The 24649-nt window shown below is 40.3% G+C and overlaps 1 protein-coding gene across 1 annotated transcript; it reads left to right on the top strand.

Annotated features, from left to right (window-relative positions):
• The first annotated feature begins 1176 nt into the window (after positions 1–1176).
• LOC140211893 (ferroptosis suppressor protein 1-like) lies at positions 1177–24552 on the top strand. The gene is made up of 8 exons (XM_072282079.1): positions 1177–1351; positions 4177–4292; positions 4427–4546; positions 7852–7944; positions 13106–13214; positions 16189–16341; positions 20266–20466; positions 24398–24552. Exons 1-8 carry the CDS (start codon positions 1177–1179, stop codon positions 24550–24552), a joined length of 1122 nt encoding a protein of 373 aa, XP_072138180.1.
• Positions 24553–24649: the final 97 nt, after the last annotated feature.

Here is a 24649-nt window from a genome sequence, read left to right as displayed (position 1 = left end):
ATCTTCCTGAAAAATGAATGCTTAGTCATTACATCATCCCTTCAGCTGCTTTGATGATTACTCCCCCTGCAAGTGGAAATAGTTTACACTTTGCCTTTTATTCTCGCAATAAAAGTGTTGAAATATTACACATATTTGTGGTCTCACATTTGGCACATTTGAGATGTTGCATTCCCAGTTTCAAGTTTAAGTTTATTGTCATTCAACTGTATACATATATACTGCCAAACAAAACAGCACAAGGTGCACAACACAGTACACTTGTCTCACACATGACACATAAAATAACATTACCGCAAAATTGGTGGTGGGGTGGTGATACATGGCTACCAGAGAGGTGTAAGGGGCTTCTTCTTTTCTCTAGACTGGTCACCCTTGATCAAGGCGTAGCACCTGCTTAGGTGTGCCCCCTCCCCCCCATCACGTGAAGCCACGGGAACAGGAAGCGGATGGCCATATGAGCAGCTGACGCATATCTCAAGTCCTGGTTATGCGACCACTGACTGCAGGCAGACAACCCCTGAAGAGTATTAATCATGGCTGGGGTCATCCATCTTGTGAAAAAGGCAATGGCAAACTACTTCTGTGGAAAAATTTGCTATGAGCAAGCATGGTCATAGACCCTGATTGCCCACATCATATGACACGACACATAATGATGATGACCACAAAGAAATTAAAAAATAATAAAATATATTCCAAAAAACTGACATTTTGCATAATATGCACTTACAACACAAGTTCAAAATTGAACAGTATAATGCTGCTGCGTTTCATAAGTGATGAGACCTGGTTGGTCTCTGAACTCCAATCTGTTACAGGTGGAGCAGCTTTGTTCTTTGACACTTGGAAGGAGATATGACACTATAGCAGGGAGTTCTGATGTAGACATTTTGAGGAAACTAGGAAAGAGATATGAAATTACAGGAGGTAGTTCTGATATAGAAATTCTGATGAATGATGGCCAACCCAAGACAACAACTCTGTTAGCATTCCCACAGGTTCTTCTGACCTGCTGATTGATTCTGCTTTTATTTGACTGTCCTGCTTAATATTTTACTGTTTGATTGGCTCTAAATTGTTCACAATCTACTGAGGCTGTGAAATTGCCCAATAAATGCAAGACTTGAATTTATATTTTATCCTTCCACTTTCTCTCCTTTGAATAGAGACACAATGGGAGGGAAATTAACCGTCGGAACCAATGACCATGTTGTCATCGTTGGTGGTGGATTTGGAGGGATCGCTGCAGCAAAACAATTGTCAAACTACAGGATCCCTTACACACTAATTGACATAAAGTATGCCTTCCACCACAACATGGGAGCTCTCAGAGCATCGGTACAGGAAGGTAAACTGGAGGAGAATAAGGGTTCTGAAATTTCAGCATTAATTGCTTTGTTATGGTTAAGGCTACATCATCATAAACTGCAAAACACACAAAAAAACATACAAAATACTAGAGGAAATCTCTAAGGAAAGGTCCTAATAAAGGTCCTGAGGTTCACCAGACATGATGAAGGGTCTTAGCTCAAAACATGAACTCAGTATACATGACCTGCTGAGTTCTTCGAGAATTTTGTATGTGTTACTCTGGATTTCCAGCATTTGCAGAATCTCTTGTGTTTACAAAAATCTTAACTCATTATTGCCATCTTACTGTGAGTCATACTGTTACTTGGGGCTATGAAACCACTTATGGTAGATTCATTGGCTTTAGTTATGTCGGGTTAATGCCCAGTTGGAGTTATGACTCATCAGAGATCTCATCAAAGCATTGGTCCAAATATCCATCAAAGTCCTAACGGGTCTGAAGGTGAACATTCTAGCAAGTAGCTGAATTCCAGAGGTGAGGTGAGTGTGATTCTCCTTGATATCAACACAGAATTTGGTTGGATGTGAGGGTGATTGTCCTTGATATCAACACAGAATTTGATTGGATGTGAGGGTGATTGTCCTTGATACCAACACAGAATTTGATTGGATGTGACAAGTCAAACTCACTGGGCAGCAAAAGGAAATCTTCCACTGACAGGAGTGGAATATACATAAGGAAGATGGTTTCAGTAGCTGTCATTGTTGAAATCACAAACCTCAGCCCTAGGACACTGCTTAGGAATTCCTCAGTCCTAAGCCTCATCTTCTTCAGCTGATGCACCAATAACCTTCCTCCATCCTGAGTCCAGAAATGAAAATGTTCAATTCTATTTGGAATTCCCTAGAGAATTCATAGGAAGAAGAACATAAGGAACAAATAAATAAAAATAAATTGAATAGGAACTGGAGTAGTTCGAGGTCATGTTTAATTGTCATTCAACCCTATGTGAATGTAGCAAAATGAAACAGTGTACTTCTGGGGCCAAGGTGCAAAACACAGTACTAACAGCACACAGCACATAGCATATATAGTTACATTAACAGTGAAAAAAAAATACAGTCACTATATATATATATAGCCCAAGTGCTGACATTGGAGAGGGTTCAGAGGAGGTTCACAAGAATAATTCCAGAAACGAAAGGGCTACCATATGAGGACTGATAGATTTTCTAGACTTGTAATCCCTGAAATTCAGAAGAATGAGGGGTGACCTAATTGAAACCTATCGAATGTCGAAAGGCCTCAGATGAGGAGAGGATGTTTCCTATGGTGAGAGAGTCCAGACCAGAGGATACAACCTCAGAATAGATGGTTGTCCATTTTGAACGGATATAAAGAGGAATTCCTTTAGCCAGAGAGTGGTGAATCTGTGGAATTCATTGCCACAGGCAGCTGTGGAGGCCAAGTCATTGAGTATATTTAAGGCAGAGGTTGATAGCTTCTTGATTAGTCAAGGCATGAAGGGTTAAAAAGAGAATGCATGAAATTGGGGCTGAGAGAGAAATGGATCAGCCATGATGAAATGGTAGAGCAGACGATGGGTCAAATGGCCTAATTCCGCTCCTATAGGTTAAGGTCTGATGGACATGGCCTGTAGGTTAATGGTGAATGGGATGCCTAGTCTTGTCTTCCAAGTTATTTGGTATATAGTAGTGTATTTGGTTCCTTGTACCTGCTCTGCCCTCAGTAAGAACATAACTGATCTACCTTCAGCACATGAGATTCAAAGATGCTGGAAATCTTGACCAACACACACAGACTGCTGAGGTGTTGACACACCAATCTGCATTTAGCCTCCTCATGATGTCTGTGCTGAACATGATACCAGATCAAACTCCTCTGCCTACATATTATCCCTTTCCCACCATTCCCTGCCTATTCATGTCTCTATCTAAAAGCCTCCTAAAAGCCACAATCGCATCTGCTTCTGTCTACAGAATGTTTGATGTAAGTGGGTCAATGCTATGCACAGTACTCCAGGTGTGGTTTTGCCAAGGCCCTCAGACCATAAGACCATAAAACATAGGAGCAGAATTAGGCAATTTAGCCCATCAAGTCTACTCTGCATTTCACCATGGCTGATCCATTTTCCCTCTCAGCCCTAATCTCCTCCCTTCTCCCCGTATTCCTTCATGCCCTGACTAATCAAGAATCTATCAACCTCTGCCTTAAATATACCCAATGACTTGGCCTCCACAGCTGCCATTGTCAATGAATTCCACAGATTTACCATTCTCTGGCTAAAGAAATTCCTCCTCATCTCCACTTTAAAAGGATGCTCCTCTATTCCGATGCTGCATCCTCCGGTCTTGGACCCCCCCCCCCCACCATTGGAAACATCCTCTCCACATCGATTTTATCGAGGCCTTTCAACATTCAATAGGTTTCAATGAGGTCACCTCTCATTCTTCTGAATTCCAGTGAATTCAAGCCCAGAGATAGCCAACACTCTTCACATGAGCAGTCTTTCAATCGCGGAATCATTTTCATGAACGTCCTTCGAACCGTCTCCAATGTCAGCACATCCTTTGTAGTAAGAACCATGACAACATGTGGCAGGTCCTACACAATATTCCAGCTTGGGCAAATAAGTGATGGGTAACAGTCACATCACACAAGTCCTCGGCAATGACCATCTCTGATGTTAGCTCAACTGCCTGTCCTTTATGCTCAATGGCTTAGTTTTTGTGAGCTGTACTTGTGCTGGGATAATTTTGATGGGTTATATACCTTTCCTTCCAGTACCTCATGTTGCTAATATTTTCATACCACTTGCTGTCGTACATATTTTTAATTAGGATTTGCCAAGAAAACATTCATATCATATGATCCGACATTCAAAGCGAACTACAAACAAGGCAAAGTCAGTGATATTGATCTGAAAGACCAAGATGTCATCATGGAAAATGGAGAGGTAAATAAAAAACATATATTTCTGACTCCTTAATAAGGAACTAGGTCAAATATATATTTGAATTTTAAGCTAATTGTTGCACATTTTAGAATTTTAATCCTCACGAACACATTGCCTTTTCTTGTGTTTTGAAGGTCATACATTATTCGTACCTTATTCTGGCAACTGGAAGTACAGGTCCCTTTCCTGGGAAGTTAATTGAACCAGTTAGTAGAGAGACTGCCATCCAGATGTACGAAGACTTGGTAAAGGAGGTAATACCTACTGTATGTGTAGGCTAGCAGTTGATCTGGTGTGCATTCTAATCTACCCTTTGCCTTCCATTCCACTGTCACCCCACAGGAAGGAATATATTTGAATCACGTTTATTATCACTGACATATGTCGTGAAATTTGTTGTTTGGAAAAAGTACCCATGCAGCGTACTACATGCACTTTGAATGATATTTTATTAACTTATTTGTGGTAATATTTTGGTTCGTGTGCTCTGTGTGATACATGTTTTGTGGGTGCACCATGGTCCAGAGGAATATTGCTTTGTTTGGTTGTACAGTCAGATGACAATAAATTTGCACTTGAAATCAGTATATTAAAAAAATTAATAAGTAGTGCAAAAATGGTTAGGTCATGTTCATGGTTTAATGTCCATTTAGAAATCTGATGGTAGAAGGGAAGAAGCTGTTCCTAAAATGTTGAGTATGTGCCTTCAGGCTCCAGAACCTCCTCCCTGATGATAGTAATGAGACCAGGGCATGTCCTAGGTGGTGTGGGTCTTAATGATGGATGCCACCTTTTGAAGACGTCCTTGATGGTGTAAATTTGCATTTATCACTAATATATATGTTTTGTTTTTCTTAAAGGGACAACCACACTTTCAAATTGAATCTGTAGTCCAGAGACTGCCGATTTTGAGAATCAATATTAAATGCCTTAAAACATTCCTGCTTACTGAAATACCCATGATTGTGGCCGTAGGTTCCAACAGCAGTAATCCTGAATGAGAATACTTGAAGAGTTCCTGCACACAATGAGTTGTCACTTGCCAGCACCATCTTATACTGGCTATAGAATCTTTACACAGGCCGGTTTTTATTGTCAATAGTCCCATTCACTGAACTTTCTAAGAGATTAATTCCTTCTGTTCTCACCAAGACACAACTGATATTTGGGTATTTTCACTGCCAAATTCTCTAACAATTTGAGAATTAATTTGGTTGTATCTTGAGTCAATTTCATTTGGCTGATGGCATATGCATCTCATCTGACCACGTTTTGGTGGAATGATTTGTTTTGAAGCATTCTCCTCAGGTGAATCTGTCTCTGCAAAATTAGAAAATTAGTACTCTGACTTAAATCTACTTGAATTCAAAATGCAATTTTATAAATTGGTTTATATTGTCACATGTACTGAGGTACAATCAAATAATTGTTTTGTGTATCATGCATTCAAATCATTTCGTCACATCAGTGCATTGAGGTAGTACAGGGAAAAACAATAAAAGAATGCAGAATAAAGTGTAACAGTTACAGAGCAAGAACAGTGCAGGCAGATGATTAGGTGCAAGGCCATGACAAGGTAGATTATGAGGTCAAAATCCATCTTAGTAGGGGACTGTTCAATTGTCTTATAAAAGCGAGACAGAAGCTGTCCTTGAGCCTGGTGGGACATGTTCACAGGCTTTCATATCAGGGTAAAGGAGAGAAGAGTAAAGGTGAGGTCTTTAATTATGTTGGCTTGTTTACTGAGGTGATGGGAAGTGTAGACAGAGTCCATGGAGTGGAGACTGGTTTCTGTGATGTTCTGAGTTGAGTCCACATCCCCCTGCAGTTTATTGCCATCTCAGGCAGAGCAGTTGCCAAACCAATCCATAATTAATTGTTTCTTTGCCCCAAATAACTTAATTGAAAGGTTTGTCATATGAGGAGCATTTGATAGTTCTAGGCTTGTACTCACTGGAATTCAGGAGAATGAGGGGTGACCTTATTGAAACCTATCAAATGTTGAAAGGCCTCAATAGAGTGGATGTAGAGAGGATGTTTCCTATGGTGGGAGAGTCTAAGACCAGAGAGCACAGCCTCAGAATAGAGGGGCATCCTTTTAGAACAGAGATGAGGAAGAATTTCTTTAGCCAGAGAGCGGTAAATCTGTGGAATTCGTTGCCACAGGCAGCTGCGGAGGCCAAGTCATTAGGTATATCTAAGGCAGAGGTCGATAGATCCTTGATTAGTGATGAAGGGATATGGGGAGAAGGCAGGAGATTGGAGCTGACAGGGGAAATGGATCAGCAATGATGAAAAGGTGGAGCAAACTCAATGGGCCAAATGGCCTAATTCTTCTCCTATATTTATGGTCTAAATAACTTAACAAAGCTAACATTACAGTCCTAATTTACACTAAACAGCCTCTGAAACAGAAAAAAACATTAAAAATATATTTTCATAATTGGCTGGTTTAAATTCAACTTGTAATGGGGTGATAATATATGAAGTATGGGCATAAAATAGGCAAGGTAGTTCCCTGCTGTGCTTAATATATGTAATGTGTGATTCACGCAACAGTTTCATTGAATTCAGTTCTTAATAAAAGCTCTTTGGTTATTCTTGTCCTGTTTTATGTATTGCTGATTATCTACTCTGTTACATTGTGTATCTAAGTCAAAGGTTACTGGGAAATAAGGAGAGGACTGAAATGGGATATTGGGACTTAATTTTCTGGAGATGACATGGGTCTGATAAGCCAAATATTTTCTACATTGCTATGATGGCAGTTTGGCGTCAGAATCAGACATTTATGGGCTCAAACCTCACATATTTATAAGGAAGGTTCTGAATAGGTTAGGACTTTATTACCACGGTACACAGGAAAAGGAGGGGAGATTTGATAGAGGTATACAAAATTATTTGAGGGATAGAGATAGGATAAATGCAAACAGGCTTTTTCCACTGAGGTTGGGTGAGACTAGGTCACAGACTAAGTGTCAAAGGTGAAGTATTTAAGGGGAACCTTGCTCAGAAGGTCGTGCAAGTTTGGAACAAGCTGCCAGTAGAATTGGTGGATGCAGGTTTGATTTCAACATGTAAGAGATGTTTGGGTAAGTACGTGGATAGGAGGGGTATGGAGAACTATGGTTCAGGAGTGGGTCAAAAGGCCTAGACAGAATGACACTTTGGCACAGACTAAAGGACCTGTTTCTATGCTGTAATGCTCCATGACTGTCTGACTCAACTGGGTTTTTTACTCAGGCTGGTGGTCCTTTCCAGTATTGAAGGAGAGCTGTTATTGGGTCAGGCATTAAACAGAAACTTCTTCTGTTTCCTTGCCTGATATTCAGGCAAAAGCAGAGGTGTCTCAGCCATTATGTCTCTCTAAACTACCATCAGTAAAAAAGAGACGATCTATTAGTAATCACATTAATATTTATGCTACCTGGTTGTTGTATTTCTTTCATTAATATAGAGACTGTATTTAATTGGCCACAGAGACTGTATTTAACCGGACAACCAAGGTTGTGAAAGGCACTATATGAACCCAATCCATTCTTTTTGTTGTTCCATATAGATTCAGAAAGCTGACACAATTGTTGTAGTTGGAGGCGGGCTTGCCGGTGTAGAATTGGCAGCGGAGATCAAAACCGACTACCCCAAAAAAGAGGTAATTTGGCAATGAACAGAAGTTTCAAATATGTTTTCTGTTTGATGACCTGCTGCCCAGTAAGCAGTGGTAGATACTTCAGTCGAAATTTGGTACTTTTGTCTGTCCTAATTTAAAGGGTGCTGCCCACAGTGACATTTATATTTTAGATCAACCCTTTCCCTTCCTCTCTCTCTCTGCCTCAGTACAGAGAGAAACACCCTGAACAAAGGCTTTCATGAGCCTTTTCTAGTTTTGATGAACATTCTTGGTGCGAAACATCGACTGTTTACTGTTATGTTTTGTAACTTCAAAACATTTAATTAATTCAAATGAAGATGGGAGTCCGAAAATACGGGTATAACTGAGTTTACTTTGAGCAAGGTGCGCACGTATCACGTGGTAGTGTGAAGATGCATGCAATTAACATATTTTTACATATAACCTGTAATGAATTATTTAAACAAACAAGAATACTTAATTGAACAATATATATGCAAGTCTATTCAAATATTATTGAAATGTCAAATACACAACACTTACTCCCCTCCATAAATACTGTGTGATCTGCAGAAACTCTTGTGTTTATCATCAGGTTTAAACTTTGATCCTTGTTTGTCTAACAAGGAGCGATACATTTGCTTTCCCTTCCCCGAATTTCACATACCTGGTTCCCTGTTTCAAAGTTCAAAGTTCAAAGTAAAATTTACTATCAGAGTACATACAATTCACCACATACAATCCTAAGATTCATTTTCCCACAGGCATACTTACCAAATCTATAGAACAGAATCAATGGACTAGAAACCGTGCAACTGCAAATATAAATAAATAGCAATAAATAATGAGAGCATGAAATAACAAGATGAAGGGTCTTTAACATGAGATTTTTGGTTGTGGGAACACCAGAAGTAGAATGAGTGTAGGTCATAAGATCATAAAACATAGGAGCAGAATTAATTAATTAGGTGTCGCCCAGGGTGATTTGAGTATCTCAGAAACTGCTGATCTCCTGGGATTCTTACGCACAACAGACTCTGGAGTTTACAAAGAATGGTCCCAAAAGCAAAAAAAAATCCAGCTAGTGGCTGTTCTGTGAGCGAAAACATCTCGCTGGATGCTTTTTTGTTTGTGGCACCATTCTTTGTAAACTCCAGAGTCTGTTGGGCGTAAAAATCCCAGGAAATCAGCAGTTTCTGAGATACTCAAATCACCCTGGGCGGCACCTAATTAATTAGCTTGTTTATTTCAGCTTTTTCCATAAAGGTGTGCCGGACGCTCTCCGGTGCGCTCCGGCTAGCACTGCACCCCTGGACCTCAGCCATCATATATGAGTCCTCAGGTGTTTGCATTACTGACATAGAGAACAATAGCATTAATTAAACTACAGCAGAACATCTGAAATTCAAAGTATTCCAGAAGAAGGCATACCAGCGGCTGTACTTCATCAGCAGTTGGACGGGATTTGGCATATACTGCCAAAGACTCCAGCAAATAGATGTGCCCTACCTCCCAGGACATGCTCTCTTCTCACTGCTACCATCAGGAAGAAGGTACAAGAGCCTCAGGACTAGCACCACCAGGTTCAGGAACAATTACTGCCCCTCACCTATCAGGCTCTTGAACCAAAGGAGATAAATTCACTCAACTTCACTTGCCTCATCATTCTCACAACCATGGACTCACTTTCAAGAACTCTTCATCTCATGTTCTTGATATTTATTGCATATTTATTTATTATTATTATTGCTTCTTCTTTTGCATTTGAACAGTTGTTGTCAGCTGCACTCTGGTTGAACACCCTAGTTGGGCAAGTCTTTCACGGATCCTGTTATAGTTATTATTCTATAGATTTGTTGCATATGCCCACAAGAAAATGAATCTTTGAGTTATATATGGTGATATATATGAACATTGATAATATATTTACTTTGAACTTTGAACTTTGGAGAGTATTCTGACCGGTTGTATCACTGCCTGGAATGGAGGCTCCAACGCACAAGATCAAAAGAGGCCGCAGACGGCCGCAGACTCTGCCAGTTCCATCATGGACTGAGTTATAGGGAAAGATTGAATAGGTCAGGAGTTTCTTCCCTGGAGCACGGGAGATCTTACAGAGGTAAACAAAGTTATCAGGGTTATAGATAAGGTGAATGCATGTAGGCTTTATCCCTCATATTGTAATGATATTGGGTTCCCTGGCCGCAAAGCCTGAAACACAAATGAAGATTTTAAGCCCTGCCCAATATAGATATTTACCAATACCCTCACTATTCTTCATCTTCTTCTTCTTCCTCTTGGGCCCTCAGTTCCCAGTGGAGCATAAATCATTGATGACCTCCTGTCTCCATTGTCCAGAGTTGATCGTATGGTTGGAGTTCTCAATGTTTCTGTGATCCATTGTATCCCCTGTACAGGGGATTGGCCTATACAGCTTTACCAGAGCCTCTTGACCAGCCTTACCCGTTTCCACCTCTCACAAGGTTGGACTTCAAGAGGTGCGCTCTCATTATAGGGAGGTTATACTGTATCTCCCTACTCTTCAAGGACCAGCTTACTTCCCTGTGTAGTCTCTGAGGCAAAGTTTTAGCTGCCAACCCACTGCTTGAGTCATAGGTCCCACCCCAAAACAAAGTGGAGATACTTCCAGCTAAGGAAGTCGTTTTAAAACAGTTTATTTTATTTTTAATGATATACAGTTAACTTTAGACAAATAGTTCTTAATACATATATAACACCCACAGAGAATGTCTAATTTATGAAATATTTCCAAATGACAAGAGATTTACAAACTACAAAGTATTTGCAAACACTGGTACAATTCTTACAAATTAGAAGAACATGCTAACAAGTTCCAAGTTCAACTTCAAACAGATTACCGCTTGCAATTTATATCAAGAACTGGAGACTGGTTCTTGTTTACAGCAAAAGAATATTTGTTAAAAGGTTAACTTTATCACCAACAACTGTGACCCTTTGGAAAGTGAATATTGGGTGAGAGAACTAGAGGTCATAGACTTAGAGTGAAAAGCAATATATTCAAGGGGAACCTGAGGGAACATCTTCACTCAGTGGGTGGTGTGAGTGTAGAATGAGCTGCCAGCAGAAGTGGTAGATGTGGCTTCAATTGTAATATTTAAGAGAAGTTTGGATAGGTACATGGATGAGAGGTGTATAGAGAGATGCAGTCCAGTTGCAGGTAGGTTTGTCTAGGTAGAAGATTGGGACAGCATGAACTGCAAAGGCTGAAGGGCCTGCTTCTGTGAGGTAGTGCTCTATGACTCCATGACAAAAGAGTCTCTTTGTTAACTTGTTTTCTGTTTATATGGGGTGACTACAGCTTATCAGGACAGAGGTTCTGATATCCTACTAAATTGCCTGAAAGACACGTACTTCCAGCAACCCACCTACTTAACTCTAGCCTGATCACAGGACAATTTACAATGACCAATTAACCTATAACTGGTATGTCTTTGGTTTGTGGTTGGAAACCGGAGCACCCGGAGGAAACCCATGCAATCACGGGAAGAACATGCAAAGTCCTTACAGATGGCAGCGGAATTGAACTCCGAGCACCAACAGCCCGAGCCATAAAAGTGTTGCGCTAATCGCTACACAACCATAGCACCCAGGTGTACTTGTCTTATAGACACCTGACACTGAGTAAACACTGATGCAGATTTTAAATGCACTTGTTCTCTAATTGCATCCAGCAAATGAAACTCATGTGTGAAATTTGCAGTCGGCAGCAAATACCCTCAGCTCACTGCTGTTCTTAGTTATAAAAGTGCAGACTCGAGTAATTTTATTGATTTTCAATGGTGAAGCTCTGTGGGCAATCAGTCCTCTGTATCACGCGCAATATCACATGTACTGGGAAATATGAGCCCTGACCATAAAGTTAGTGAAAGGCTCAACAGCCAATGAAATCATAACCACAAACACAGAACAACTAAATATTTAAATCCTTCAAATACTCCCTCTGAAACACTCAAAGCAAGCGGAAAAATCTGCAGAAATTAAATGAAAAACCTAACGAAAGAACAAAGTTATAAATTTCTTTCTAAGTTATTTTGAATGTTCTAAAATACAAATTAATGAACAATTTTTTTTAATTCTTGGAGAATTTTATCAGCAGTTTTAAATTAATAACCCAAAGAGAATGATTTTAATTCCCAAACCTCGTAGCAGTCTGTGGCACCCCGATGGATTTTGTCCAGCTCACATGATCAGCCCAGGAGGGCTGGTGTAGACAGCAGCAACAGTGGAGAATTCCAGGCCTGCCAAATGAAAACATTTTTAGCCTTTATAGCTCCAGACCAGAAGTTGTCAACAACAATGATCTCAGATTTCACTTTGCCATATGGTCCATGTTATGACTTTAAAACAGGATTTATTCTATTTTGTGATTAGCCACTGTTTCTGGAGAAGCTGCCTGCTGCTTCAGGTGACTAATTCTGGTTTCCATATGGTTATTTTAGTCATCTCTTGCAGGCATTGAGTCCTGTTGCTGATACAGAATCCTACTCCTACTACCTGGAGCCCCCTTGCCTCGTCTTAGCTAAAATTCACCCTTTAATCCGTTTCTATTGCTAAGAACCAGCTGATTTTGGGCAGGAGATATAGAAGCCTGTCATTCCACACCACTAGGCTCAAGAATTGCTACTTCCCTTTCAACCATTCAGTTCTGAACCAACCAACAGAACTTGTTTAGCAACACTATGATCATCTTGATAACTTTGCACGAAAATTGACTTTGTTTTTTTGCTCTAATCATGTTCTTTCTTGTTAAAATTGTGTACATTTATTTAATTTTGTGAATGCTGCTTGTGGTGGTTATTACCCCAAAAGACCCTTCCAGATCTGAACCGCTCTCTGCATAAAAACTGAGCTTCCCCAAGAGATGACCAAGTAACTTTCCAACATTTTAATTCAGATTTGAAGTTCCTGCAGTATTCTCAGCAAAATAAAATCTGAAATTCAAATGTGCTTAAATTCAGTGTTTAATTTCCTCTGCATAGTTTTGTGTTGAATGCCTTATTGACTAGTTCTGCTGATTATCAGGTGAAAATTCACTTCAAGTTCATTAAACATGTTGACTACAAACATGATGTACAGGAAATTAAACTGGACAATGTTTGCCTAACACACTTAACCCTCTCTTATTCATATTTCTTTCCAGGTGACATTAATTCATTCCACTTATATTCTTGGCGATTCTGAAGTTTTACCCAGTGTTAGGAGAGGAGTAAAAGAAATTCTGGTGAATAAAGGGGTCCACCTTCTTTTAGGTAATGTCATATCAATCAATAGCATAGTGTACAGTTAATGTGGTCATTTCCCAGGAAGATTGAATCAGAATCGGCGTATTGCCAGCATACCTTATGAAATTTGTTAACTTCACGGCAGCAATATAATGCAATACATGATAATGCATTGAGTGTGTGCCTTCAGGCTCCTGTACCTGACCCCTGTTTGTAGCAACGAGAAGGGGGCACGTTCTGGATGGTGGAATCCCTAACGATGGACCTTGAAGATAACAGATCAGCTAACAGAATGAATATAATAATATACATGATAACACAATAGGAGTCTAACTGCTATTCTCCTGTGTTACAAAGAAACATAGAAAATAGGTGCAGGAGTAGGCCATTCTGCCCTTCAAGCCTGCACCGCCATTCAGTATGATCATGGCTGATCATCCAACTCAGAACCCTGTACCAGCCTTCCCTCCATACCCCCGATCCCTTTAGCCGTTAGGTGTTTCCCTTTATGGAAAACATCTAATAAAAAATGTTAGTTATTTTTATCACACTTACTTTATCTATATCTGTAAAAGCATCAATCCCCATTTCAGTTCTGTATAAAATGGAGAAATGTTAATCATTGTTCTTTAAAGGGAAGTGTAGAGCCTGGTTTAATGAAATATAGCCTATTATCTGCCCACGTAATGGGTGCAGGGTGCCATGGCGGTGTAGAGTTTAGCATGATGCTATCTCAGATTGAGGCATCTGGGAGTTCTGAGTTCAACCCCAGCGCTGTCTGTGAGGAATTTGTACATTCTCCCCATGAACCATGTGAGCTTCCCTCCAGAGCCTAAGATGTATGGGTTAGTTGGTCATTGCGAATTGACCTGTGATTAGCGTAGTATTAAATAAGCAGGTTAAAGGGTGCTGTGACTCATTGGGCCAGAACAGCTAGTTACACCCTGTGTCTCTAAATAAATAAAAATAAATGTTCCAAGTAAATGGATTAACACAGGTTTTAGAATGTGCAACTTGAAGATTTATTGATGGTTAAGAGGAAACAAAAGCATACATGGAAATACATTTTCTTCACTTTAGCCCTGTAGTTCAGAGGTTCAGAGTTCACGAACTATTCCCATTATAAAATTGTTTATAGTTGTGTCTAGTTGTGCCAGATCCCATTAAACAGCCATTACAAATTCCCAATCCACCCATCAAACAAAGATTCCCATGAAACTGCTGTTGCAGAATTTTTTGAGGGAGTTCAATTGAACAACGAATAAGCACATTTACGAGGACCACTGTCACCATTATCAAGGACATCCACCATCCAGGCCATTCACCCTTCTTACTACTACCATCAGCAGGAGGTACAGGAGTCTTAGGTCCCACACCACCAGGTTCAGAAACAGTTATTACTCCTCAACCATTAGGCTTCTGAACCAGCACAGGGAACATCACTGACCTCAACTCTGAATTGATTCCACAACTTCACTTTTAAAGACTCAACAACTCATGTTCTCAGCATTTTGCTATTTACAGAATTTGTCTTCTTTGTACATTGGTTGATTGTCAGTCTTTATTTATACTTTTCATAAATTCTATTGTATTTCTTTATGTTCCTGTAAATGCCTGCAAGAAAATGAATCTCAAGGTACAATATTATGACATCTATGTACTTGGACAAAAAAATTATTTTGACTTTGACTTTGTTTCCATCTTTCTCCCACTGGCACCCCGCTCTTAAAACTGGCCACCACTAGATATTCACAAGAAGCCAAGGATGAAGGAGATCTCCGTCTCCAAGTCTTCCTACCCTCTTGGGAGTACCATACAGGTTTTGCTTTATGCTTCTGCATGATACGTTTATCATATGTATCTGAGCTGACACAAAGTTACACTCAGTGGCCTCTGTGTTCGGTACCTCCTGTACTTAATAAAGTGGCCTCTGAGCGTATGATAGAGACCTCCTGTTGCTGTAGCTCATGCACTTCAAGGTTCGACATGCTGAGCATTCAGAGATGCTCTTCTGCACACCACTGTTGTAACATGTGCTTATGTGAGTCATTGCCATCTTTCTGTCAGCTTGAACCAGTCTGGCCATTCTCCTCTGACATCTCTCATTAACAAGGCATTTTCACCCACAGAACTGCTGCTCACTCAATGTTTTTTGTTGCAAACTTCACAGCCTCTTCTGCCCAAAAATTTCAGGAGTTCTGCAGTTTCTGAGATACTCAAATCACCCTGTCTGGCACCAACAAACATTCTACAGTCAAAGTCACTTTCCCATTCTGATGTTTGGTCTGAAAACCAGCTGAACCTTCTGACCATGATTACATGTTTTTATGCATTGTGTTGCTGGCACATGATTGGCTGATTAGATATTTACATTAACGAGCAGGTGTACAGGTATACCTAATAGAGTGGCAACCTAGTGTATGTCTGTGGACCCTTATCCAGCCTCTCAATGGCAGAGAGACCACCTATCTCAACAGTAATTTTCATCTTTATTGGTTTGAGGAAATGACAATTGGTTACGAGAAGCATGATTGTCTGGCAATCTTCCTGTGTCTTTTGGATTGTTTTTAAAGTTTCTAAATGGTTTTTAAAGCTCTGAATGGTCTGAGACTGGAATACATCACAGAATCGCTTTCAGTTCATAATCCTGCTCAAGTTCTCAGGTCTTCCGCCAGTCTCTTAAATTTAAACTATCTCGCTCAAAAGATAATTGGCACGTCTTTTTTTTGGACTAGGCTCCTAAAGTGTGGAACTCACTACCTAAAACTATAAGAGTTGCAGACTCAGTTAACACTTTTTAACACCAGCTCAAAACCTATTTATTTAACTTTGGTTTTAACTAACATATCTTTGTCTTTTATTTTCATGTTTGAACTTCATCCCATTGTAAACCACTTTGAACACTTTGAAACCATCGCCTATAAGAAAAATGCTCTATAAATAACTTATTATTATTATTAATCTGAATCATGGCATATTTTCCATTTGTTCTTTCCAAAAGGACATAAAGTCAATAACCTGACAGAACTCGTTCTGAATAAGGCTCAGAAAGACATTAAAGTGGTGACAAACAAGGGGCAAGAGATCATAACAGATATGGTTATCTGTTGCACTGGAATAAAGATTAATTCATCTGCATATGTCAAAGCACTCCGTAAGTTCTAATTATGATGTGTTATGTTACCTCAGTCATACAGTTTGTGCTGAATCTCTGTTCATTTGATACATACTCCACTTACACTTGCAAATTTCAAGTTCAAGTTTATTGTCATTCAACCATACACATGTATACGACTAAGCAATAAACATTCCTCCAGGACCAAAGTGCAAAACACAGTACATATATCACATACAGCACATAAAATAAAATCAACACATCAATATTAACAGATAATAGTTCTGTAGACATACAAGTTGACATACCGTGCATAAACAGCATATAGTTAAATATACAACATTATAATGCTACTGGTGCTGTCATAAAGAACGTGTACTGGGTGGTAGCAGGGTGTTCATAAGTCTCACAGCCTGGGGGTAGAAGCTGTTACCCAGCCTAACAATACTTGTTCTTATATTGTGGCTACCCCTCAACCATGAGGCTCTTGAATAAAAGGGATAATTGAACTGTTCCCACAACCAATGATCTCACTTAAAGGACTCTTTATCTCATTATCCTATGTTCTCGTTATTTATTGCTATTTATTTATATTTGCATTTGCACAGTTGTTGTTTTCCGCACTTTCATCAAATCCTGTTGTAGTTACTATTCTGTAGATTTGATGAATGTGCCCACAGGAAAAATGAATCTTAGGTTAGTATATGGTGACATATATGTACTTCATAAATAAACCTACTTTGGACTTTGATGGTAGAAGGTCAAAGATACTGTGGGATGGATGGGAGGGGTCGTTGATAATGCTGAGGGCTTTGCAAATGCAACACTCCTGGTGCTGGATTGGGGGGGGGGGGGTGGTGGGAGAGAGAGAGATCTCGATGATTCTCTCAGTAGTCCTCACAATCCGTGGCAGGGTCTTGCATTCAGATGCATTATAATTCCCATACTAGACAGTGATACAGCTGGTCAGGACACTCTCAATGTTGCTCCAGTAGAATGTAGTTAGATAAAGGCTGGAGAACATTGGCTATTACTGTTAAAATAAAGAGTCTTAGCTGCATGCAATTTGCCTTTATACCATAACCACGTGAGAGGAATTACTCCATCAAGATCTAAGCAGCTCTGAAGTTGAAAAGGGAACTTTGTCAAATCTTTATTGTTTCTCTATGTAATAGCAGCAAATTCAAACGGGTATACTTTTTGTGTGTTTAAATTTCATTAAGAATAATTCCAAAGTTTGACATATTAAATTTGGGGTGTTAAATTTCCATTTTTGGTCCTCAAACAATAATAGCTTAGAATTTCTAGAGTTAAGAATCAGAATCAGTTAACAGGAATATCTCCAGCATTCGTTTTAATCTTTTGTACATGGTGGTCGCAAACTCATTACTGAGTACCCGTACTGATCCCGTGTTATGTTTTAAGGAGATTACGATGGGCGCTAAATGGTTTCACGGGGGTTTCATTCCAGAAGATTCTTTACCATTGGAGACCTAATCCAAAATTTCCCTCCCTGATTTATTTATTAAGAATTCGCTTATAACGCTGTACAATGTGTAGGCCTGTTTTCTTAGCAGGTATTGGTTCACAGAATTTCCAGGTTCCGGATCCGGCAAAGCTGAGTACCGGCATGCGAGATCTTGTGATCTTTTCTGGTTAGGTTAAAAACCTCTACAAAAGGGGTCGGCTTATACAAGGGTAACATGAAAAAGTCACTTTTTTAACCTTGAAAATGAGGGGTCGGCTTATACTCCGGAATATACAGTATATATATATTATATATATAGTTAAATTAAATAGAAATAAAACAATAGTGAGGTAGTGTTCCCACAGACATATGATCATTGTTATTCAAGAATATGGTCATGGTGGCTCAGGTCGTTACATCTCCTTTCAAACCAGTCTAGCTAAAGAACAGATTTTTGCAAGAGATTCAGATGCTTAGTTAAGCTCAGGGATACTGATTGTTCGTCAAAAGGGCCAAGTCTGATCATTCTCGATTTAAACAAGATGTCCCAGATGGTTGGAAGTTTTGCGAGAGAAGACGGAGGAGGACACAGAGAATGAATGGTCTGGCTTGTGACTCTATTTTCCATCTAAAGATACAAAAGTTATTCCCTCTCCAACCAATTAAACAATCCAATAACCCTACACAATTCGTGTTCTTGGAATTGAGACTAACAGTGTCCTTTGTTAAGTCTGATTAGCTAGGGTATGTGGGGCTGCAGTTCCACCTCTGTCTTTCATTTCAGTCTGAAGCTACTGATAACATTAACATTCACGTTATATTGGAAACACATGGGAATGTGAGAAGTAGGTCTGAAACGGGTTGTCTATATCGATAAAGCAGCCATTATATACTGTAATTGATGGGATAAAGAGCTGCTTCTGCTTTCTAACAATCATAATGCTACACCCCCATGGCTTTGTGCAGGGGAGGTCACGTCTTACTAACTTGATTGAGTTTTCTGAGGAGGTGACAAAAATAATTCATGAGGGCAGGGTAGTGGATATTGCATACATGAGCTTTCATAAAGCTTTCGACAAGGCCCCTAATAGAACATAGAATGTTACAGCACAGTACAGGCCCTTCAGCCCACAATGTTATGCTAACAGATTAACCTACTGCAAAATCAATCTAATATTTTCCTCCTGCATAGTCCTCTATTTTTCTATCATCCATGTGCTATCTAACAGTCTCTTAAATGTCTCTAATGTATCTGCCTCTACGTCCACCCCTATGTACACACCACTCTCTCTGTAAAAAAAACCTATCCTCTGACATTCCCTTATACTTTCCTCCAATTACCTTAAAGTTATGCCCCTCATATTGGTCATTTACACCCTAGGGAAAAGTATCTGGCTGTCCAATCTATCAATGATTCTTATCATCTTATACACCTCTAATGTTAGGCTGAGATAGAAGATTAAAGCAAAGGGGATCCATGGAAACTTGATAGATGGATTCAAAATTAACTTGGCTATAGAAGACAGAGGGGAATGGTGCAGGGGTGTTATTCCTACTGGAGGTCCATGACCAGTGGTGTTCCACAAGGATCAGTGCTGGAACCTCAGTAGTTTGTAATTCATGGAAATTATTTGGAAGAAAATGTATGTGGTCCGATTAGTAAGTCTGAAATGACAGGAAAAAAAGTTCATGGAGTGAGGACGGTAGTCAAAGGATAACTGCAGGATATAGACAGTTTGTCAATCTGGGCAGAGAAATGGCAGCTGCAGTTTAATTCAGACACTACAATACAATAGGAAATATAATACAGTATACACACATTGATCTTTCTTACTGTAATTTATAGATTTTTAATGTATTACACTGCAGTGCTGCCACAAAACAACAAATTTCACAACCTGTGCCAGTGTTATTGAACCAGATTCTGATTCTGATAGCTTCTTACTGAGATGCAGAGGGAGATTTTCGAAGCAGGGGTGATTGATAAGTTTGTGGCCTAAGGTAGAAGGAGATAAGTTATACAGCTCTCGTTACGTGCACCTGCAGTTCAACTCTTTGAGTGATTACGCAGAAAGTTTGAAGTTAATAACTCATCTCCTACCTTAGGCCATGAACTTATCAATCACCCCTGCTGTGGACCACTTTCTGGAGGTCCAAGACGCTGACTTCTACAAAGAAGGGATCCATATGCTCCATGACCGCTGGACTAAGTGGTAAATGTAGGAGGGGACTATGTTGAAAAATAAATATGCTAGGTTTTCTAAAATTGACTCGTTCTACCTTAGGCCACTAACCTATCAATCACCCCTCGTATTAGTTTAGATCATGCATGTTTAAAGGAGCCTGGCTGATTTTTTTTGGAATATTCACAGTGCCTGTCTCAGCAAATTTCCCAACTCTCCATTCCCCACCTTTGATTAGTAATCGTTAAGGTTTACAATAGGATGGGGATTATGAGAGGTGTGATTTGAATGACTCTGTTTTTCTGTCAACAGAAGGTAACCTCACTGAACATGATGCAATAATAGTCGATGAACATTTGAACGTGAGGGGAACGAAGGTCGTTTTTGCGATAGGAGACTGCGCGCATGTGAATGAACATAAATCAGCTTACACAGCTGAGTTCCAAGCAATTGCGTGTGTGAAAAATATCATCCACAGCCTTAAACACGAACCTATGGAACTATACAAACCAGGTAGATACGTCAGAAACAAACTCCAAAAGATTAAAACAACTTTCATATATATAGCATCATTTATATGGCAAAATTGCTCGTGAGAGTGTACGGGGAAATTATTTACGCAAAGTTTATTCGAACCTTAGACAACATTTGGAAGACCATGTACAATTCTGGTTGTCACATTGTACACAGGATGTAGGGGTTGCAGAAAAGGTAAGAAGGTTTACAAAGGAATATGTATCAGGAATAGATGAACAGACTGGGCTGGTATGATAAAAGAAAGCCAAGCATCTTTGAAATAATACAACATTTTGATAGACTAGATATAGAGGTAATGCTTTAACTTGTGGGGAAGAGCTTAACCAGAGGCCATCAGGGTAACAGTCACCAAGAAATTCAACTTGGAAGCATTTCAGAATAGTGTGCACACTGGGCAAGTGGCTCACAGTGCCAGAGACATGCTTTCTTTCCTGACTTCTGCCTGCACTGAGTTTGAAAATTCACTCTACGTTCTCATTCACCAGCTGCTCCTGTTTCCTCTCAAATCCCAAACATATGCAGATTGTGCAGTTAATTGGCCACAGTATATTGGCCCTGGTTTATAGGTGCATGGTAGAATCTGGGGAGAGTTGATGGGAATGTGGGGAGAATAAAAAATGGGATTAGTGTCAATGGGTGGTTCATGCTGACACGGAGTCGATGGGCAAAAGTATGGATGCATGAACGTGGAGTTCAAAGTCGCATACACAGGAGAAGGGGCTTGCTGATAGATGTTCAGGAGTTCCCAAACTGGGGTCCATGGATGCCTCAGTTAATGATATGGGTTCATGGCATAAATAAGGTTAGGATCCCCTGCTTTAGATGAAGGAAGATGGAAGGGGAGCATAAACTGATTAAACCACATGGCCTCTCAATGTATGTGCATGGTCATCTGCTACTGTAGCCCATCCTCTTCAAGGTTCAGAGATGCTCTTCTCCACACCACTGTTGCATTGCATGGTCTTCTGAGTTATTGTCAGCTTGAACCAGTCTGGCCATTCTCCTCTGACCTCTCTCATTATCAAGGCATTTTCACCCACAGAACTGCCACTCACTGAACCGCTTTTTGTTTTTCGCACCATTGTCTGTAAACTCGAGAGACTAATGTGTGTGAAAATCCCAGGAGATAGCTGTTTCTAAGATACTCAAACAACCCCATCTGGCACCAACACTCATTCCACGGTCAAAGTCACTTAGGTCACATTTCTTCCCCATTCTGATGTTTGTCCTGACCATATCTGCATGCTTTTATGCACTGAGTTGCTGCCACAAGATTGGCTGATTAAATATTTGCATTAACGAGCAGATGTACAGGTGCACCTAATAAAGTGGCCGCTGAGGGTATTCTGGCCAAAAGGAGCGTAGAGGTAGGGAGGGGCATGGCCACGGAGGGAATTTATAAATAAGAATAAGAACATTAGAAGTGACTCTAACAAGCCATTCTAAGTCAGAGAGTACTGGAGATGATGGGTGAAGAGCACATGGTTTTGGCAAAGTTTAGGATGCTTGTTTACAGAGATAGAAAAAGAAAGGATAACCATGGAACAAGAGGGAATAAAAGCACCAGTGAGGAATCCAGCTGGATCTGAGGCAGGAACATAGTTGGATACAGTAGGAAAGGAAGAGGTGAAAATACGTTACCTCATGTGGGTGTAAAACAGGAAGACTGGATGCTTTCAGGCTGAATTGCCCTTTTGTGCTTAGATAGTTGGTTTAATTCAGAAATAAATTTGCCTCAGGATTAATAAAACCAGCCACTATTTCAACAGCTGCTAATTGGGTAGCAATTTCCCTATGCAAAATATGAACAGACATTGATTATTTGCTCTGGAAATTTATTTATTTAGTTATCTAGATACAATGCTGAATAGGATATTCCAGCCCTTTGAGCCACGCCGCCCAGCAAATCCTGATTTAAACCCAGCCTAATCCCAAGACAATTAATCTACCAACTGGTACACCTTTGAATGGCAGAAGGAAACCAGAGCACCCAGAGGAAACCCACGCAGTCATATGGGAGAATGTACAAACTCCTTACAGGCAGTGGCAGGAATTGAACCTGGGTCGTTGTTACTGTAAAGCATTGTGCTAACCACTAGGCTACCATGCTGCCCATTATACTAAATGAGAAGGAGTATGATCACAAATCTCATGTTCTGGCTTCTTTCCCCTTCCTTTGTTGAAAGTTGCGTCACAGGTAGATAGGGTAGTTAAGAAAGCTTATGGGGTGTTAGCTTTCATAAATTGAGGGACAGAGTTTAAGAGTCACGATGTAATGATGCAGCTCTGTAAAACTCTGGTTAGGCCACACTTGGAGTACTGTGTCCAGTTCTGGTCGCCTCACTATAGGAAGGATGTGGAAGCATTGGAAAGGGTACAGAGGAGATTTACTAGGATGCTGCCTGGTTTAGAGAGTATGGATTATGATCAGAGATTAAGGGAGCTAGGGCTTTACTCTTTGGAGAGAAGGAGGATGAGAGGAGACATGATAGAGGTGTAGAAGATAATAAGAGGAATAGATACAGTGGATAGCCAGCGCCTCTTCCCCAGGGCACCACTGCTCAATACAAGAGGACATGGCTTTAAGGTAAGGGGTGGGAAGTTCAAGGGGGATATTAGAGGAAGGTTTTTTACTCAGAGAGTGGTTGGCGCATGGACTGCACTGCCTGAGTCAGTGGTAGAGGCAGATACGCTCGTGAAGTTTAAGAGACTACTAGACAGGTATATGGAGGAATTTAAGGTGGGGGGTTTACATGGGAGGCAGGGTTTGAGGGTTGGCACAACATTGTGGGCCGAAGGGCCTGTACTATTCTATGTTCTATGTTCTATGTTTCCACTCTTGATAATAATAACTGCTCTTGTTAGGCCATGGTGATATTTTGAGTATCAAGGCAGCAAAACAGACCATCCAAACTGAGGAGATTTTAATGAAGGCGCTGGAGCAAGGTGAACCTACGTTATCTGGGACCGAGGAGCTACCCAGAAGGACTTGGCCCAAAACGTTTGGCCCAAAACGTTGACTGTTCATTCATTTCTGCAGATGCTGCCTGACCTGTTGAGTTCCTCCAGCATTTTGTGTGTGTGGCTTTGGGTTTCCAACATCTGTAGGAAAGGGAGGACAATGGAACTCCTGGATGAAACCCACACAGTCACGGGGAAAATGTACAAACTCCTTACTTGTGGGAATTGAACCCAGGTCACTGGCACTGTAATAGCATTATGCTAAGAGCGACGCTACAGTGCCACCCAGTTTTCCCTGCAAAACCATTTTGACAACAGAGAACACACTGGCTGGAAGATGTTCACTAAAAACCAGCTTATGACCTGGAAGATATGAAGGTGTAGCAGTTTGAACCTGACATCTGGTGCAATCTATGTGGAGTCTTTAAGCTCTCTCTGACCACATGAACTGACTTCTTCCTAACCTCAGTAAGATGTTGGCAGATTAATTGCCAAATGGAAATTGGCCCTGGTGTAAGTGGGCAGTAGGAAATTCTGGAGAGAGTTGATGTGCAGGGAAATAAGATTGGTGGGGGAAACTCCGAGAGCCAGCACAGATAATGGACAGAATGGTCTACTTCTGTGTCCCATGAGAATATGAGATAATACACCAACATTAATTCTCATTTCAGGATCTGAGGATCATAAACACTCCATCTCACCTTCCATCCTTTCTTAAGACCATAAGATACAGGAGCAGAAGTAGGCCATTCGGTCCATTGAGTGTGCTCCGCCATTCAATCATGGTTGATCCAATTCTTCCAGTCATCCCCACTCTTGGTTTTGTTCGAACCATCCTGGATCTACCATAGCTGCCTCTGCATATAGAACATCAAAAAGAAACTGAATAATATAAGTCATTTGTTTTCCTGACCTTGGTGATTGATGTAAACTTCTCTGATCTTAGGTGCTCCTTACATGATGGTGACAATGGGCCGGAATGATGGCGTTGGTCAGATGTGTGGCTGCAACGTTGGGAAGTTGATTGTTACTTATATCAAGAGCAAGGACCTACTGGTTAAAACAAGCTGGAAAAAAATGGGCCAAAAGATGCCAGACTGATGGAATTTAATCCCTACATTATATAAATAGATTCTCCCTTTCCAGGCTGTCTGATTCAGTGACCCAGTGCCTAATATTTATATCCTTTTCCCTGAAT

This window comes from Mobula birostris, chromosome 18, assembly GCF_030028105.1.
Source record: "Mobula birostris isolate sMobBir1 chromosome 18, sMobBir1.hap1, whole genome shotgun sequence".
Classification (NCBI taxonomy): domain Eukaryota; kingdom Metazoa; phylum Chordata; class Chondrichthyes; order Myliobatiformes; family Myliobatidae; genus Mobula; species Mobula birostris.
Note: the sequence above shows the minus strand (reverse complement) of the source record. Positions and strands in the feature narration are given on the sequence as shown.

Coding starts and splice junctions, on each gene's coding strand:
- LOC140211893 (XM_072282079.1), top strand. CDS start 1,177: ATGGGAGGGAAATTAACCGTCGGAACCAATGACCATGTTGTCATCGTT. Junction 1,352..4,176: donor CAGAGCATCGGTACAGGAAG/GTAAACTGGAGG, acceptor ATTTTTAATTAG/GATTTGCCAAGAAAACATTC. Junction 4,293..4,426: donor TCATCATGGAAAATGGAGAG/GTAAATAAAAAA, acceptor TGTGTTTTGAAG/GTCATACATTATTCGTACCT.